Consider the following 20,790-nt stretch of genomic DNA (forward strand, 5'->3'; position numbering starts at 1 on the left):
AAATTCTGGAGAAGAAAGCTCAGGATGAGATCTGTTACTATTCTGCAGAATACCCTATTGCAATTTACTTCAAGTACACAAATTGTAATTAGCCCAGTCGTAATAATGCTGACATTTAGATTTGTGACAATTTTGTATAGAATATCATTAACAGCTGCTACTCTGGCTTTTTGCATTACTTTTGACAGAACATGGAAACAGCTTAAAAGATAAATACATATTTACCTCTTCTTCAAACAACTTCTCTTTCTGCTGAAGAATTCTATCATGCAGGTTTCCACCTGAAATTCAAAAATTAAAAAAAAAACAACAAAAAAAAGTTAATTTTACTTCAAGCGAAGTCCTGATAACATAAATTAACTACTGACTTCAAAAGCATTAGTTCTGGCTTGCATGCATGTGCAGTCCAGCAAGGCATCCCAAAGGTACTTCTAATGAAGAGTTTCAGCATGCTAGCACAGGTTTGAGGAATTTGAGAACAGTTTCCTTTCTGCAGGAAAAGGTGGGTCCACTGGTGAATGAGTGACGCAGATGGAGACAGTGGACCAAGAAACACCAACTTATGCTACAACTGCCCCCTGTCAGTTTCATGCCTGCCAGATGTTTTTCTACTTGAAAAGGCCATCCACTTTGCGACAGGTCAAAAGCCAGGTCAGTGCATTACTTCACCCTTGAATGTCTGTAGCCCATTTAGTGTGGTTAAGACTCATACCCTCTCCAATTTTTCTGCTAGTTTTTTCAGTCCATGCACTTGGTTACGGTTACTGTTTATAATGCTGTTTGGCTTACTTCTATTGTCCCCCTCAGTTTTCTGACAGATACTATGGTGTTGCTGCACTCATTTTCTGACACCTCTCCCACAAATACCTCTGTTTTAAACCATTTCCTTACTACTTTCCTATATAGCCATTGATCAGAGCTCTGGCATTCTGTAGGGTTTTAAGCCAACCTCTCCCCCTGGGACAGTCTGGCCACAGTTTTGTATCAGATTTGTTCTGGCACGCATTTCTGAAAATACTTTTCTCCATGATTTATTTGATGCTTTATCCCATGCTCGAGTCCCCTCAAATTATCTATGGCATGATCTCAATTATTCTCATTAGGGGCAATATACAATTTGCAACCATGGGACGGGTAAGGCCAATCTATAACCAAATGGGATAGGCTATTTCGAGCACAAAAAAGGAAAACTGTCTAGGTCTAAAATGACAAGCAAGGGCAGGTAGCCTAGCACTTACCTATGATAGAAACTTCCTTAGCTCATGCTTCTGTGGCTTGGATAGGACGTCAGTGGTGCGGCAGTTAACGCTGTCGCCTCACAGCAAGTGGTTCTCCCATTCGATTCTTGGCTGAGGTGTCTTTTGTGCGGAGTCTGCATGTTCTTCCTGCATTCGTGTGGGTTTCCTCCAGGTACTCCGGTTTCCTCCCACATTCCAAAGACATGTGTCTGCAGCGTTTCTCCCTGGGCCTCCACTGAAAATAGGCTGTGTCCTAGTCTGACCTTCCCAGTCAACAAATGTTAAATAAAAAATAAATATAAAAAATAAACGTAACTGAATTGCAGACACAGGGGTCAGTTTTCTTTCATCAACTCCTTCACTAATCTCTGTTACTAAGTTAATTAGAAGCTTGTGCTTTCTTCCGTGAGTTCAGAACAGTGATATGGTATATCTGTTATGTCCTTTCTAGCTACTCTGTGTAATTCTGCAGTTTATCTCATTCACATTTTCGATTTTAAATGGACCCTCATGTTTTGCCAAAAAATTGTTTTCTGCTGAGAGAACCAAAACTAAAACCTGGTCTCCAGCTTTAAATTACCTTATCCTTGTATTTCTGTTATATACCCTTTATTGCATATTATCGCATGTTCTGTAGTGTGTTTTGTTTTGAGGTGTCTGCCTTAATCGCTCTGACTACTTCTGCAAGAAAATTCATTGCACTGAGTTGTTTAGGGAAAAAAAAAAACAAATGTTGCCTGTGAAATTCTATCCTGCTGTTTCACAGTATTTTTCTTCTTTGATTTGCTTTCATTCTTAAAGGGGTACCTGGAAATACATGTTGCTTTCATACATGTTCGTCCCTTATTTATTATTCTCACTCCACAATAATTTGGGGTTTAAGTTGTAAACTTGCTGAACATCTTGCTTTAGCTTACATACATTGTAAAGGTCTAAAACTACACTTAAAGGTTACTAGAAGCTCATTCAACTGCAATACTGAATACACCAATAGATACCCGATATGTTAGCAACTAAAAAGTCCTGGCTAAAATTACACATAACTGACTCTGAGCTACTTCCCCCATGGTAAGGTTTCTTTAAACAAGACAGACTATAAATAAAGGGTAGCCTTCATCTTAAATGCTATATTAACCTTGCACAATCAAATTGCATACCTACTCACATCTACATACAGGCTTCCTCATAATATCCCTTAAATCCAGCTTCTCCAAAACTATCATTAGCAGGCATTTACATAACCCCTGCCTTCCTAAAAGGCACACACACACTATTATAGATGGCTCACAGGCAATGTCCACAATGAAATAATAACATGGGAGAGCTCAGCACTGACTAAAGGCAGGCTACAGATAAACACTCACATCTCACTACTTGATTCCACCCCCCCCAACAGCCTGCATTGCTTATTATCCTGACAAAGTACAGTTTTGTACCTACCATAAATGTAGATGGTCGAGTGCTCATACAGCTGCAGTCATCACACTTGGGTTATCCTGCCGTCAGGCAGGTCCTCGGTCGGCCGAATTCCAAAGTCTAGGTCCGGCGTCGGTTATCGTCGCTTCCTCCCTGATGTCAGTGCGGCAGGGGTATAAAAGAGGCAGCCGACGCCATTTTCTTCAGTCTTTCTTGCCCCAGATGTCAGGTGCCCCCAGAAAGGAAGGCAATACATGATGTTATGCAAACATACATAAGTAAATAAATCAAAACAGTAGTTGCAAGCAAATACACCATGAAGGAATACCCCAAATAGGTTGTATGTTAAAAGTGTTTGTCATAAGCCCTGTCCTAAGAGGGGATGGAGGGAGGGTAAACTGGACTGCAGCTGTATGAGCACTCGAACATCTACATTTATGGTAGGTACAAAACTGTACTATATTCATTGTGCATACAGCTGCAGTCATCACACTTGGGTAGAATCCCAAAGCTAAGTAAGGGTGGCTGGTACTAAGCGGAATTAGGAGGGGCTAGAATGCCCTGCAGGACTGCTGTGGCAAAGCCCGCTCTAGATTTTGAGTATAGCGGAAGGTGGTAGTGCTTGGTGAAAGTGTGCACTGAACTCAAAGTAGCTGCTTCCAAAATGTCCTTGGTAGGGACCCCCCTGAGGAAAGCTGCTGAGGTAGCTGTAGCCCTGGTGGAGTGGGATCTAATGTATGCAGGCACTGATTTTCCATGAAATGAATAACAAAAGCGTATGCAGTGGGCTATCCATTTTGAAATAGTCCGTTTGAAAATAGCCTTTCCTTGAGAACCTGTAGCATAGGACACAAAGAGCTGCTCAGATTTCCTGAATGACTTTGTTCTGTCCAAGTAATAACGAAGTTGCCTGTGAATGTCCAAGGAGTGTAGTAGCCTCTTCCCTTTGTTCTGTGGATTTGGATAAAAGGTAGGTAAATGAATAGTCTGATTCAAAGTCACACTGGATACTACCTTTGGCATGAAGGTAGGGTTGGTTCGTAAGGAAACCCTGTCCTGATGGAAAAATGATGAATGGTTGCAGAGCCATGAGGGCCTGTAGCTCCGAAACCCTGCGTGCTGAGGTAATAGCCAGAAGCAAGGCTGTTTTCCATGACAAGTATTGTAGCTCTGCTGAAGAAGCTGGCTCAAAAGGAGGCACTGTCAGTTTCTCCAATACGAAGTTGAGGTCCCAAGCTGGCGCTGGTGGTTTCCGTGGGGGTTTTATATATATATATATATTTTTTTTTGCCCCTCTGAGGAATTGCCTTAATAGAGGATGTGAGAATAAAGGAGGATCCATATTGTATTGTGCTGAAATGGCTGAAGCGTGGATCTTGATGGAAGAGAAGGAAAGGCCACTGTTTAACATCTCAGCTAGGTACTGTAAAATCTGAGGTATATTTATTACTCAAGGATTCTGGCCCTTTGCTTGATTCCAGGAACAAAATCGTTTCCATTTGGCGGAGTAGGTTTTTCTAGTAGAGGGTCTCCTGGCCTCCAATATGACATCTTGTACCTCTTTGGAGAGGAGAGTCTGTTGGCAAATTAAGGTATTTTCCATGCAGCTAGATTTAGAGTTCTGAGCTGGCTGTGAAGGGTCTTGTAGTTGTGCTGGGACAACAGAAGAGGAACTTGAGGTAGGATCCATGGTGGTGAGTGTGACAGGCTCTTTAGGAGAGGATACCAATGCTGTCGTGGCCAGCCTGGAGCAATGAGAATCATTTGTGGCCTCTCTGCTCTGGTTTTTAATAGGACTTTGGTTAGTAGAAGTAGAGGAGGGAAGGCATAGACTGTCAATGCTGTCCAATTGAAAGAGTGCGTCCATTTTCCTGGCCTGTGGATGATGGGTCCTTGAGCAGAATTTTTCCAACTGGTAATTTCTGTGGGTAGCAAATAGATCTATGTCTGTCTGTCCCCATGCTTGAGTTATCTTTGAGAAGACTTGAGGATGCAACTTCCATTCGTGTGGGTCTGTCATAATTCTGCTTAAGTTGTCTGCCAGTGTGTTTTCCTTCCCTGGCAGGAATTGTGCCTGCAGTTGAACTTGTAATTCCAATGCTGTGTTCCACAGGGTCATAGCTTGCCTGCACAGGAGGTATGAATGCGTCCCTCCCGGTTTATGTACCACATGACTGTGGTGTTGTCTGTCCTTATTAATAGCTGGCCCGGATGCAGTAGGTCCTTGAAGGTCATAAGAGCATTTTGCACAGCTAGCATCTCCTTTTGGTTGATGTGTAGGTGCATCTGTTTTTGGGACCATTTTCCCTGGATGCACTGATCTGCCATGTATGCTCCCCAGGCGTAGTCTGAGGCATCTGTTGTGATGATTTGACTTGCTTATGGTATACAGAAAGGGGGCGGCCACGGTGGTGCAGTGGTTAGCATTGCCGCCTCACAGCAAGAGGTTCTCCGGTTCGATCCTCGGCTGGGGTGCCTTCTGTGCGGAGTCTGCATGTCCTCCCTGTGGTCACGTGGGTTTCCTCCGGGTGCTCCGGTTTCCTCCCACATCCCAAAGACATGCTGCAGGTGGATTGGACACTCTAAATTGGCCCTAGGTGTGCGTGTGAGTGTGCGTTCTGTGGAAGGTTGGGTGCCGGGCTGGCAACTCGACACCGTAAAACTCCGCTGCCACTTAATGTGCGGACAAGGTGATCCGCTGTGGCGACCCCTAACCGGGAAAAAGCCGAAAGAAGAAGAAGTGGTATACAGAAAGGGAGACCCGTGTTTCTTTGGCATGCTTGAGCCCACCACAAAAATTCCTTTTGAAGGCATGGAATGAGTGGTAAAATTGTTTCCAAGCTGTGGCTGTGTTGAGACCATAAGTTTTTTAGGTACCATTGTAGTTTCCTCATATGCAGCTTTGCAAATGGTATTAGTAGGATGCAAGATGCCATGAACCCCAGAGCCTGCAGGATTTTCCTTGCAGTTAGCCTGGTTAAAGTTGCCATTTTGTTGAAGTATTGAGACCGTTGCCCTTGTTTGTCTGGCGTGAGGTAGGCCATCTGGGCCGTTGTATTTAAGCTGGCACCCAGGAAAATTATCTGTTGAGAGGGTATTAGTTTTGATTTCTTTTTGTTCACTGTGTACCCCAGGCAGTTTAACAGTTTTATTACAAACGCCAGATGCTGCAATAGAATGTCCTTGCTGTCCGCTTGGATCAGGCAGTCGTCCAGATATGGGTAGATTTGTATTCCTCGTTGTCTGCAGAAAGCAATTACTGATGCCAGGCATTTTGTAAACACTCTGGGTGCAGTAGATAAGCCAAAGGGCAATGCAGAGAATTGATAATGGGTTGAACTTGCAAGAAATCTGAGGTATCTTCTGCAATCTTGTCCGATAGGGACATGCAGGTATGCCTCCTTGAGGTCCAACGTTACCAGCCAAGACTCCTTGCCCAGCATGGGAAGAAGCTGCTGTAATGTGAGCATCTTGAATTTTGGTACCTCTAGATATGTATTTAGAATAGATAGGTCTAAGATGGGTCTCCAATCTTTGTCCTTCCTTGGTACCAGAAATAGTCTTGAATAAAAACCTTGACCTTGTTCTTTTGCAGGTACCTCTTGAATTGCTTTCATATCCATGAGAGCGGAAATTTGTTTTTGTGCCTCTGCCCATTGATTTTGTGGCAGGTTTGGCATGCCTCTCATTTTTGGAAGGGTGTGAAAGTGGAACCTGTAGCCTCTGTCTATAATATCCAGAATCCATTTGTCCTTTGTAACAATGTGCCAGTTTTTTGAACATAAGGCCAGTTTTCCGCCCAAAGGTGCTGCCATTATTGCTTTGTTTGGCAGGCATAGGGGAAAGTCATTGTGTCTGTTTTCTTTTTTTTCACTAAATATTTTTTTTTATTATTTCAAATAAGATGTCTTAAACATTACATGAAATAAAGATAAATAACATATTTACAATTCTAAAACATTACTAACTTCAAACCATTATATAACTATTTACATTGGTGTCTATGCAAATAACATTGAAATTCTATATTATATAGAGTTAGAAACATAAGATGATATATCTTCTTCGATATTTTCAAGTATTTCCAGTACTTTCATCCAAGAGTAATAGTAAGAAGTAGATCTTTTAGTTCTGTTCTTCACTGTTAATATTTCCATGTGAGCAACTGTTGTTGTTAAAGTCTCAAATTCCTTGAGCGTGGCGAAGCCTCATTTTTCCAGTGTATAGTTATGATTTTACGTGAAATTGCCAATAGTGACCATAGGATTTTAGTGTCTTTTTTTGGTACACAGTTTGGAATAGGAGAGTTGAATAAAATTAAAGACTTTGTTAATTGAAAATTATCATTATAAACAGTCTGAAAAAAATAATTAATGGATTTCCAGTACATATTGAGACATATACATTCATAAAAACATGCTGCCAATCTGCTTTTATCTTGATATGGCATCTCCAACATTGATCTTCAATAGAATACATTTTGGCTAACCTATGTGGTGTATAGAAACTTCTGTGTAGATATCTCCAAGTGAATAATTGACAGTATTTTGATAATGTAGAAAATTTGGAAGATTTTAGAATATTACTTTTTTCTTCTTCAACTGGAGGATGGTTGTTTATTAAAGTATAATAATCCCAGTATGATTTTTCATGATAGTTTTTGTTTTTAACAATTTTATAGATATTAGACAAATAACCTGTACCCTGATAAGGCTGTTTTGTGGTAAGAATAAGGTATTCAATGAGTTTTGGAGCTTCATGTCTAACTGAAGGTTGCATTTGTTCTATTTTATTTATAAGAAAATGCCTTAGATTTTGTAAAAACAGCCAATTGTCTTTATTTATATTATAATTATAAATTATCTGTTCCTTTGTTAGAATTTTCCCTTTCTCTATAATTTGATGCCAAAAGAGTAATGTTTCTTCTTTAAGTATATTTATTTTAGATATTTGGAATGTATCTAGAATATTTGGTGTAAAAGCTATAGGGAAAATAAGAAAAATCCAAGAATTAATATTTGGTATTTTGTTTATATATGTTCTGAACACTGAAAGTGTAGAACTTACATAGTTTGATGGCAATTTATTAATATTATTCCTTTTCCTAAAAAATAATCTTTTAGCATCCATATAAGGGGTGATGGTATTACTGTTAAGTTGTCTTGTATGTGATTATAATTGATTTCTATGTAAATCTGCTCATGGGCTTGTTTCCATATAGGTGTGTATGAATTATTTAACCATAGTGTTATGTTTTTAATAACAGATGAGGTAATATATAAATCAATATCCGTAAATTAATTCCACCATCTTCCCAATCTGGCAAATGTTTATTTAAGGCTACACGGGTTTATTTGGAAACCATAGAAAATTTAAAATTAGTTTATTGTATCTTTGAATAATATATTTGGGAGGTGGCAATGAAAAATTTTGTATTAAGTATAATATTTTGGGAAATATGATTATTTTAATAAGATGTAATCTGTCTGCTGTTGAAAAGATATATTTATTCCAGTAACCAATTGTTTGTTCTATTTTGTCTAGTATTTTATTATAGTTAAATATTAGAGAATCTGTTAATTCATTGAGTAGATTTATTCCCAGATATAATAATTTACTTTCTGTTACTATATATTTGGAAAATCTTTTGTTTATATTATTTTTTTTTTACAATTACAGGGCATAATTTTAGTTTTGTTTTCATTAAATTTTAAGCCTGAAATATTTTGAAATTTATTCATGGAGTTAAATAGAGCATTCAAAGACTCATTTGCATCTGAGAGAGTTAATAGTATGTCATCAGCAAAGAGTTGGATTTTAAGGTTTAACATTTTATTAATACAAATGCCCTTTATGTTATTGTTTGATCTGATTTGATTTGCAAAGGGTTCTATGAGTAATGCAAATAACAATGGTGATAAAGGGCAACCTTGTTTAGTTCCCTTTTTTATTGTTATAGGGCCTGATCTATATGATCCCAATTTAACATATGCAGTAGATTTTTCATATAGTATTTGGATAAGATTATTAAAATTAGAAGGAAAGTTATATTCTTTTAAAACTAGTGAAAGAAAGTTCCAATTAACTTGAATCAAAAGCTTTATTAATATCTAATGAGATTACATTTAAATTTAGGACTTTATGTTTGCTATAATCTATTAATGTTAGTATTCTTTTAATATTATCTGAAGTATTTCTTCCTTTAATAAAACCTGTTTGATCTTTGTGAATTAAGAAAGGAAGAAAGTGTTTGATCCTATCTGCGTATATAGCCATAAACATCTTGTAGTCTATATTGAGTAATGATATTGGCCTATATGAGGAACACTGTTTCTCATCTTTATCTGGTTTGATAATTGGGGATATCAATGAATATTTCCAAGAGGGTGGTATATTCAAATCTTTATTGGCTATATCATATACTTTTAATAATAAAGATATGGCTTGATTGGGTATTAATTTATACATTTCTGGTAGCATATTGTCTGGGCCAGGTGCTTTATTTGTCTTGAGCTTTTTAATTTGTGATTTTAATTCTGTCATATTGATTGGTTTGTTTATAATGTCTATTTGTTCTTGTGTTAATTTAATATGAATATTGTTTTCTAAGTATTTTTTTATATCCTTAGTAGGTGCATCTTGAGTATTTATGGAATTATCAATGTTAAATTGGAGTCTGAATGCTTCTAAAATATCATTTAGTTCCGTAACTCTTTTGTTAGTATTGGGAATAAATATTTCTTTTATTTGCTTAGATTTAATTATTTTTTTGTTCTATTAGTTAAGTATCTCAGGTGTGCTGAATTAGTAGAGTATGAGTTTATTTTTATCTTTTCTAAGTTAATCATAATCTTATGGTGTAGCAATTCTGTATACTTCTTATTGATTTGTGTAAGTTCTTGAACTTGAGTAGCATTACCCTTTTGTATTTCCAGTTTCAATTTATCTGCTTTGTTTTGTAAGTCTAGCACATCTTTATTCCATAACTTCCTTTTATTTATGTACCAGGATAATATCTTCCCATATGTAACTGCTTTTAATGAATCCCAGACATATATTTCTGAAATATCTTCTGTGTAATTTATTTCTAGAAAGTTTTTGATTGTTTCTTCATAAAATTCTTTGAAATCTCTCAATTTTGTGATATAGGAAGGTATCCTAGTAATGGGATTTGAATAAAATGGTGTAAGCTCTATCTCAAAGACTATGGCATTATGATCAGATAAAGGACAATTTATGATTTTGACTTTGTCAATTTTTGTTATTAGGTCATTGGCAACATATATTCTATCAATTCTAGAGTTAGTTTTATATCTATGAGAATAAAATGTGAAGATTAGTGAGTCTGGTTCTGCAAATTCATTTATATCTTTTAAATACAATGTATCTATAAATTTTGATAGTGCTTTAGAGATGGGTTGTTTTCTTCTTTTGGATTTAGAATCTGTATCTTTTCATTCATTATACAGTTGAAGTCTCCTGCCAATATCAGGCTACCCTTAGTTAAATGAATTATCTCTTCAAAATGCTGTTTAACTGTTTTTAATCCTAGTCCTGGGATCCAATATAGATTTACTAACGTATAGATTCTCTTATTTAACTCTATTGAAACTAGACAAAACATACCTGATGTATCTTGATGAGTAGTAATTATTTTAGGTGTTATAGTTGAGTTGCGAAGTAGTATAGCTACTCCTCTTTTTTGTCTTGTATTGTGAGGTTATTGGTACTGTGTAATTATTAGTATCTAAGCTGTGTATCTCTCTATCTAATAGCTGTGTCTCTTGTAACAAGACTATTTGTGGTTTATGTAAGTTTATGTACTTGAATAGGCTTCTCCTTTTATTACTATTATTTAGACCATTAACATTTATGGATAAACATTTCATTTCCTAGTTTTGAGTTTGTTTTATGTGTAAGTTTATGTAAATATTGTTTATTCTTAGTTCCATCTTGGATACAGAATTCAAAAAGTTTTTCTTGTATGATTTTTGCATGTTTCTGAGTGACACCAAAGTGATAGAATAAAAAAAAAACAAAGAACTTCCAAACTTGTAATTCTTAACCTTAAAAACCATTCCCTATTGCTATGAGGTAATATACCTCTTCGTTTGGTTAGTGAATCTAACCAAACAAACTTTCTACCCTCACAAATAATATTTGGATCAGTTTCTCTTATCCTCTTAGTTTTAAATAAAGATAATTGAATAATATATTAAGATAATCTAATCAGCTAAAATATATACATATATTCTTTACTCATCTTATTGTAATTCAATAATACTTACTTCTAAGCAGGTTTCAAAAGGTACAAATATTTAGATTAAGGTAGTATCATTTCAAAATAATTTAGGGTATTAATAAACATCATGTTAAAATCTATAACTGTATATTTCATACATCTGTTGAAAACTATTTACTGACATTACTGTATAATACAGTACCATTGTTGTGCAATTGTTTTAGACTACTCAAGTCCGAAACCAGTGTTTAAATTAACATTTGCAAAGTCATATTGGAATAAAAACATGAATAGTTCTGAAACCACATCATATTTCATGTTTAACATAAACTGAAATGCGATACAATGTACAAGTATATTAATATTTCTTTAGTAGACATTAAATATGTTCCTCTGATTGCATTTTTCAGCTTTTCAATGACAATTCCCATGGCTGGAGACAACAAGATCACAATTTAGACAGCTCCCTTATCCAAGAGACCACTCATAATGTTGTTACCTGATTGAGTGTCTTGTTGCCAACACTTCCATCAACCCTCAGAGGGACCCTGCACAATGAAAACTGACACAGTACAGAGGTAAAACTGCAGCACTTGACCACACCCTCAAAGCAAACATCTATGTATATCACACATCAACTCCCACAGCTTAGACTGACACCCAACCAGTGAGTCTATCTGCTGACAACAAGTGCTGGAGATACAATCCTGACCTACTCAACACCAGTAATTCAATCCTATGACTGAACAAAAGTATACTGGAGAACACATCAAAACAATGGAAGCTGCCAAGATTCAAACCACCATGTACGAAAATATTACAGGCCAAAATTCCCAACCCATTTTGCAGCAAAGAGACAAAACGTATTCAAACCATGGGGTAACACCTTTACCACGTCAAAAGGTGTCCAAGAAGCTTGTTTTTCCTCCAACATCGGAGGACAGCCACGATGATCCATGCACTGCAAGAGTACCATTTTATCCTGGCAATTGCTTCACGACTGTATATAGAAACATTTAATCCAAATCATTAACTGGCACCACAACAATATTTCTCAGAAAAGCTGTTTTACAGCCAATGACCAGACAGAACGCATCATTGAGAGGATACATTTATCAAATGTCAAGTGCCCCAGCCATAATACAAGTGTCTCCTCAAATCAATCCCCAACGAATCTACTGCCCACCAAACTTGCAGACCAATACTGGCATCCTTTCATGCAGTCACATTGAAACACAAAAATACAGGTCCGCTGATCAGGAACAACCAGGCTCTCAACTGCCAGACAACACACCCGTCTGCAGAAAGGTCCAAGAATCATAGTTGCATTGTCAAGCATCCTTGTCCACACTAACAGTAACATGATATACCCGCATACACTAGTATTGTGTCATTCTTGATAATGTAAAAAGCCAGACAATATTATAAGAAGGGTGAAGCCACAGCCAGGCAACATAACAAGAAGAGCACAGCCGCAGTCACCATTCAGATGAGCAAACGGAACAGCATGAGCCATCTAAGGATGGATAGCCCGTTGAGTACCTGCCACAATGCATGCCCATAATGCATGGCAACCCAGTAACAAATTAGGGTGTGGGCTAAGCCTCTCCCCTTCCACTCAAATCAGATCCAACACAATATGTGTGTAGAACACAGATGCTTCGACAAAGCCCAAAGCCACATGGGATATAAACATTGTATAATTGACACACGGGTCAAATCCACTGTTGTTATGTTACTCATTATAGTTGCCTATACAATCATTGCTTCCACTTTCTCCATCTAGTATACCATAACGCCATCTAAATGTTTGATTTGCCAAATGCACATCCAACCTTCTTGTTGCATCCCACCTGCCCAGGGCATACCTTGGCAGCAGGACATCAGTAGTATTCTGCAGGAGCACCAGCGTGGGAAATGGCAACCCTCCCCAAAACAAACCTGTCAGTTGCTTGACATTTACTAGTTTCTTTAGAGAATTTGTAAAACAGCAGTGATTTTATTTGCTGATGATTAATTTCTGCTTTTTAAACTCTGCTGTATAAAACATAGCAAGGGATAGCTAAAATGTCTGGAAATCTAAACTGATAGAAAGACAAGCAGATATATGTCCTTATCTATCAAGGTGCTAGAAGACATCAGTAGCCATAAACTGAAAGTGCTTCAAAAATAAATATCTGTGTATATTTATATGAACCTTTTATATTATTTATGTTTCCTTAGAAGGAATTTAGGTTTCTGTATCTTTAAATGTGAACCTAGCTTATTTTCTGACTAGACGTCAATTAGAAAGAGTCAGGGGATGGCGTACACAAGTAAATGCGACAAGCAATAAGTAACTCAAGTTTCTAGTGATGTTTGTGGCTGTTAAATTGTCTCGAGAACCAAGCAGGAAAAGGTATGTGTTTTTTCTTTTTTCTTTTCCCTCCTCTTATTTGGTGACAAACTCATGTAGTGTGCACGCGAGCACTCTTGTTTATGGAGTAGTGTTCACAACTGTCAAACTTTGCATTTTAAATATGCTATGCCTTATTTCTCTACAAAAGAAAAGACAACAGGATATCTAAGCTAGTCACAAGCATCTTTCAACTCCGGATGTCTGGAGCCACAACACACATGACATATAGCCTCAAAATATCACTTAAAACATATTTTTTCACTGGACTATATCAGTATGTGCATATGGGTCAAAGGCAGAACATCTTTTAAGATTATTTAAAGTAGTCTTATGATACATCCTAACTGAAATACTTCATTTCAAAAGCAACACATTTCTGGCCAGCATTAGCGTTTATCCAAACAGGGACACTTTTAACTTATAAAAAGTAATACTATCAGGGATGTAACTAATAATAAGTTATATAGCAGCCATTACTATACCTATTAAGCAATATAACCATATACTGATTAAAGTATTATAAGTTAATGAAGATTTAATAAAAGAAGAGAAAAATAAAACAACAAAACACAAAGAGAGAAAATAAATAAATAAATAAACTATTTGGGAACATTATTATGCATTGATTACTCTGATTAAGAATATGAAAATAATAGATGGATAATAATGAAAAATAGAGTAATGTTTAAATTATGCTTAGTATATTGATGTGATTTGAGATAAATGTATTTACATTTATGCTAATTTTGACATTTAAAATATAATTGAAAACAGTACCTGTTTTGGTGTAACTTGAAGACAGTAAGAACTTTTCTTTTGTTGTTAGTATTATTATTTAGATTTTTACAGAATATAACATATGTAAGATTATTTGTCCTTTAGTTTTTTTTTTCTTTTGCTCAACAGTTTTCCAATTATTTACTTCAGCATTTCTCTTGATTGTACTTATTGTCCAGTCCATAGATTCTTCATGTGTTAGGATGTTGTTGTTGGTAAGGTATTTTATTGCTGAATCTACTGTTTCAAAGATTTTTATTCCATTTGGTAGAAAAACTTTCAGTCTTGCTGGAAATAAAAGATGGGCTTTCAGTTGCTTTTTCTTCAAGGTTTTTTTATTGGTAGAAATTCTTTTCTTTTTGAAACCACCTTTGTAGAATAATCATTGTCAAATCTTATTAATGAATCATTGTATTTGATGGGAGAATTTGCCCAAGCATTTCTTAATATAAGATCTTTATCTTGTGTAGAAAAAGTCTCACAATTATAGATCTCGGCTTGTTCTTACCGGAGAAGAAGCATTTCCAGAAGCTGCTAGTGATCTATGCCGTTCTATACCATATGAAAGAGCTTCAGGTATTTTTGTTACATCTGGTATCCAGGTGGTAAGAAAGTTTATCATATTGTCCCCTTCAGATTTTTCTGGTAGACCATATATTCTAATATTATTTCTTCTTGTTCGGTTTTCCATATCATCAAGCTTTTCTAGTAAATATGTATTCTGTTGAAGTAAGTATTCAGTTTGTTGTTCTTCTATTTGGACTCTAGTGTCAATGTCACTTAATGACTGTTCAATAAGTGATATCTGTCCTTTCTGCTGTGTAAACATTTCTTGAAGCTGTTCCAGTTGTTGTGAGCACTTTTCTTTAAAAGTATCTATTTTATTGTCCATCTTGTCGATTTTTATTGTAAGTTCCTGTATATTTGTAATGAGAGACTGCAGGTCTTTTTTGAGAGAAGAGTCTTGTGCTGTATTCCTTAGATGACTCATGCTGTAAAGCTGATATTGGTGCTGATTTTCCAGTAATTAATTTGACAGGAATTATTCAAGTTCTGACAATAAAATTTTTCTTATAGATGCTCAGAGTTATTAGAAATAAGTTAGTAATAAAAATTTCTTCAAATTAAATATTATTTTGTAAAATTCCTGTCAGGAATTGTATTGAGGTAAGAGAGCTGAAATGAAGTGCAGCTATCAGTTCAGCATCCTAGCCACGCCCCCTCATTGTGTCTGTTTTCTAAATGACTGTGGTCTATCTTCTCCACCTCATGGGGCTGGTGCTTGCCACTGCCTAGCTCTGTAAGATCCTTGAGGTTGTCCTCTACCCCTTGGGCGTCTGTATCTACCACTTTGGGGTCTGTCTGTGGTTGGAAAGGACCAATTTTTTGAAGGCCAGTTTCTGCTGAAGCGTGGAGGCTGCACTTGCAAGAAATCTTTAACTGTTTGCATAGATTTCGCTTTTTCCACCATTTTCTTTAGTACCTCCTCCGCTTTAACACCAAACAATACATCTTTTTGTAGTGGTGCATCTAATAACTTTGCTTTGACATGATCTGGTAAGGTTTGCTCTTTGAGCCAAGCGTGTCTACGTATGACAGACCCCGTGACAGCAGCTCTACATGAGGCCTCTAAAGCATCAAAACCACACTGTAAGGTATGTTTCCCCACTTGTTCTGCTCCATGCAACAAATCCTGCAACTCTTTCAAATCTGGTTGTTCTGTTTGTGTCATTTTGCTTTTCAGCTGAGATAGCAAGAACTGCTGGTACTTTAACATATGAAATTGACAGTTTAATGCCCTCATGGTTAAAGTGGCTGAAGTATACACCTTTTCCCCCCACCTTTCTAATGCTCTGGAATCTCTCTCTGAAGGTAAAGGGTTTTTAGCAGTAGAGGCCTTAACCCCCTTGGGACCCTGAGAAATAGTTTCTGGGTCAGCAGAAGGGCATTTATAAAGGAACTGGTGAGAATCAGGAACCCGGTAATATCTGTCTGGTTTAACAGGGGCAGGAGGTAAAGAGTCTGGATTAAGACTGGCTTCTGCGTACACATCATCCAAAATATCTAAAACAGGAGGAATAGCCAGGGGCCTATGCTGGGGAAGCAGCAGAAATTCCCTGAGCCTTTTCTTGGAATCTGAGTAATCTTGGCCTTCCCAGTGGACGTGCTCTCTCAATATATGAAGGGTTTCCCCAAAAGAGTAGTCCTCAGGGGGGGAGATCGAGGGAATAGACTCCTCAGCATCAGAGTCTTCAAATGGGGAATAGGCGTAATCCTGGTCCTCAGAAAGGTCTGAGGTAATAGACGCCTGGTCTGAGGAAGGGAAGTCTTCCTCCAACCTGGGTCTTTTGTCTGAGGGGGGTTGAGAACCCCTGATGAGAGTAATCAAATCCTCTGCCATTTTAAGCATCTGTTTTTTAGGCATGGGACCTTGAGAGGGGGGTCTGAGGACCCTGTTTTTTAATTTTCATTGGAGCTTTAGATTTAGAGAACGATTTAATAGAGAAGGTGGTAGGCCTGAAAATGCCTTCAGAAATGGCAGGCCTCGCTAAATTTCCGTTTCTCCGCCAAGAGTGGCGCCGGTATCTGCAGTGGGAATGGAGACCGAGGAAGCTGCGACCTCGGGTACTGAAGTCGCCGGTAAAATAGTTTCATCGGTAGTCAGGGGCTGCGTAGGTGCCTCGCTGAGAACCAGAGAACCGGTAGTCGGCCTTAGCGTGATCTCAGTACACGGTGCAGGCCTCGGATGTCTGTCCTTATCCTTGCGTTTTTTGCCTGAAACTGGCGTTGGAATATCCGATGACATGATATAATTAAAATTTTTGCCAAAATAATGAAGGGCGAACTCCGCCCGGCGCTTAATAGTGTGCTTGTTAAACCTAGCACAAAAACGGCAGGCCGAGACGTCGTGGTCTGGCCCTAAGCAAGGTATACAGTAAGAGTGAAAATCCTTATGCGGTATTTGCTTCCCACAAGAAATGCAATTATTAACTTTGTCTGACATCGGTCTGAGGCAAGAAAAGTTTCCCCAACGGGGTACTTAGCTTTAAAGAAGACTTCTGCTGAAATACTTTTCGTAAATCTCAGGAGCTGGCCGACCGGCACTTGCGAACTGCTTCTGCTTCGGGCACCGCGCGGCAAGAAAGACTGAAGAAAATGGTGTCGGCTGCCTCTTTTATACCCCTGCCGCACTGACGTTAGGGAGGAAACGACGACAACCGACGCCGGACCTAGACTTTGGAATTCGGCCGACCGAGGACCCACCTGACGGCAGGATAACCCAAGTGTGATGACTGCAGCTGTATGCACAATGAACATCTGCAAAAGAGGAATCCACAAGAAAAAAAGCAGTCAAGACTAGATCCTAACCTTTAATATTGATTAACAAGTACGCAGTAGGCATTCGTCCAATACACACAGTGAGCACCAACTTAAACTGGTATGCCAGAAGAAGAAAAAAATCAAACTAATAAAAAGTTATATTGTCACTCCTGTAATACAAATTCAAACCTGCTAAATTTATCAATACACTAAAATAAGTGAATTGGAACCACCTCTGGTCCATAAATACAGATTCACCAGTCCATTTCCTTACTGGAATATTCCTTCAGTAACCGAACACCATGGCATCGAACAAACAGAGAAAACCTACACAAAAGAAAAAAGGAAAAAAAAACTCCCACTGATTACAGCCAAAATAAACAATAAAAACTTGTAATTCAACATGATAAAATCTGAAAACACTGTCACACTACCAAATAAATATTTGCTGCTTGGGTTCACTCTGATCCTCTACCGTACCGCCAATTTCCAACCCCCAGACAACTACATTTAGACCTACATAAGACGCTCCTATTACTATGTAACCTCCTCCAATTCCTGCCTGCAAACCCATTCCAAATTCCAACTGGTCATGTTTTCTTAATCACTTCTAATACTTCAAGACATATCTTGAAATCATTATTTCCTGTTAATTAAATAACTTTATATCGCTACCCTCAATTTATCACCTACTTTTCATCTTCTAGAAATAACTATTAATAATTTCCATTACCTTCATTAAACACGTTAGTCATATATCCAAGTACCCCTCTACTCCTTTAACTGTCACACCTCACGTTATACAGCACCTATCTCAACAACTCTAAAATCCCCTCATGTTGCCTATTCCGCACACATTATTGACCAACTCTACTCTGACAAAATTGCATCCAACTTATTTAACTTATCACCCTACTACCTTTACAAATACAAATCTGTCTGCATCACCAAATTATTTCCATATATGATGTACACCCTAATACCAGCCCACAACCCTTATCTCTGCCATTCCCTTTACCTTTCCTATATCTGTATCCCCATGAAACCTAAAAATCTCCTCACTCAACATGCAAAGTGTAGTTAAAGTAAGAGAACTCCACTCCTGGCATCCTCACTGAATCCTGGCTTAAGCCACACAAAGACTTTGAAATTCTTCCCCCAGGCTATAATACTATACACACTGATAGATTAAACAAAAAAGCTGGTGGTGTAGCCATCCTACTTTCAAACTACCTTAGTCTCTCACCTTTATGCATTGTCCCACTCATGTTTCATTCTACAGAGGTACTAGTTTCTAACCTAAAACAAAACCATTATAAACATACATGTATCACTGACCTGTATATCCCTCCAGGTAAAACATCCCTGTCCTAAAAGGCATCCTTAACTGGATATCAAATTCCATATCCTATGAAATTACAATCCTTGGTGATGTCAACATTGACTGGCAGTACTTTTCAACAGACTATATTTCAAATAGCATCAACCTATAAGGATTTACACAACTTATAACCTCCCATACTTACCCCAATAAAATGCTACTCTCCTGGAGCCTTCCGAGACTCGCTCAGTGACCACTATCCCCTCTACGTCTAGAGATTAATAAATCACAACTCCAACAGATCAACTTAAGGAATGCTGCAAACTTACCAACTTTAAACCTGATATTTTCAATAATGTTTTTCAATTCCTTGCATGGTGCAGTCTTCACACCTTACCATTGAACAATGCTGTACTCAAGTTCAATTCACTTTCTCAATACCTTAAATACCTTTGCTCCCATCAGAAGAAAATGAGTTAAATCCACCCAAACTATATGGCTATCCCACACTAGTTGTGCACTAATTGCACGAGAGAGACACACTTGGCAGAACTAGCAAAGAACCAAATCTTCTGCCCACCTTCAAACTTATAAGCATCTCTGTAACCTTGCTAAACTCAAGTCACTGATGATTAAAAACATTATTATTAGAATCCACAAATAAACTATAAAAAAGCAAGAAATGTTGTTCCTCTAGTAAAAAAAAAAATCTTACACCATGGAATTCCTACTGTCCCCAACCTGTGGCCAGATAGCTCTCCCATAGTCACTGCTAATAAACTGAACTCCCATTTCATACTGTACTGGTACCCTAACACAAAAAATATAAACTTATAATGGTCCTCATGAGGTTCCAACTTCCGATAAACCTCTTTTCTCCTTACAGACTGTCTCTACCTCACATCTACTCAGTAAGCTTAAGCCATGCTCACCCTCCATTAACAAACTACCTACACATTATTTAAAGTCTGCAGCTACTTCTGTTGCTTATCCAGTCTCCATCTTGATCAACGGATTCATTCATTCAAGAATCACGCCCCATCTCTCTTTGGAAAAAAATTCTACAACAGACCTCTTCACAATGGTAGCAACTCCTTTGAAATAAACTTTAGGCCTATCACTATCATATCCCAGTCTCTAATCCTAGAAAAGTGCATACATCAGCAAATCTTAGAATACCTTCTTCAAGAAAATCTACTAACCTCTACCCAACATGGTTTTTGCCCATACCATAGCACAACTGTCCACGCTGCCTTCTTGGATAACATAATCAAAGCTAGAGATAATAACAATTTGGCCTTTTTCCTGTTTTTAGATCTCTCCAAAGCACTGACACTGTCTCCCATTCCAAACTACTACCTAAAATGCCTGTATTTGGTCTAACAGAGCACTCAACTGGATCACTAGCTACCTTTTTCATCAGCAATAATCTGCAAAATGGCTCTCTACACACTCCTCTTTTCTTACAGATAACACTGTGTACCTCAAGACTCTTATCCTTGTACCTCTTCTCTTTAACATCTTTATTAACTTAAATACAACCCCCCAACAAGCTTTCCTCATTCACTGCAGCAATGACTCCACCCTCATCTGCTCATCAAACACTCTGCCATTTACACTCCGTTACTCAGAAGGCCTTCAACTCCTTTGAACACTAGCTCTGTGAAAACAAACTCTTCTTAAATCCCAATAAAACCATGGCACTACCATTTCTCCCCAAATCTTTAACACCTCTCAAAAACAGCTTCAAAATAACTTCTCTCAATCACACAGATATACATGTGATATCTCATACCAAGTTACTAGGCATCACAATTAATGATCAACTGAAATTTGATCTTCATATGCAAAACTGTATAAAAACACAAGCATGCGCACGCACACACACATATCAAAAAAATCCTCACCAACTCCACCAGAGTCACATTGGCATACACATACTTTCTGCCTTCTCTAATGTATACCTTACACATTGTTACCAATAATAAAATCTCCTCATCAGAAAACTAGAACTATGCTATAACAAAGTAGCTAGATTTACAACCAATCTGTCATATAAAAGTCATTACTTCTCTGC

General features: G+C 37.6%; 1 protein-coding gene across 1 annotated transcript in view; it reads right to left on the reverse strand.

Annotated features, from left to right (window-relative positions):
• The window catches only part of NEK9 (NIMA related kinase 9), a 1,697,515-nt gene that overhangs the window by 1,520,007 nt on the left and 156,718 nt on the right, over positions 1 to 20,790 (reverse strand). The window contains exon 3 of the mRNA XM_044073912.1: positions 226 to 281. Within this exon, the coding sequence (XP_043929847.1) occupies positions 226 to 281 (56 nt within the window). The remainder of the gene's footprint in view (positions 1 to 225; positions 282 to 20,790) is intronic.

The sequence above is a fragment of the Protopterus annectens genome, chromosome 6.part0, assembly GCF_019279795.1.
Source record: "Protopterus annectens isolate FY-2018-M chromosome 6.part0, PAN1.0, whole genome shotgun sequence".
Taxonomy (NCBI): Eukaryota; Metazoa; Chordata; order Ceratodontiformes; family Protopteridae; genus Protopterus; species Protopterus annectens.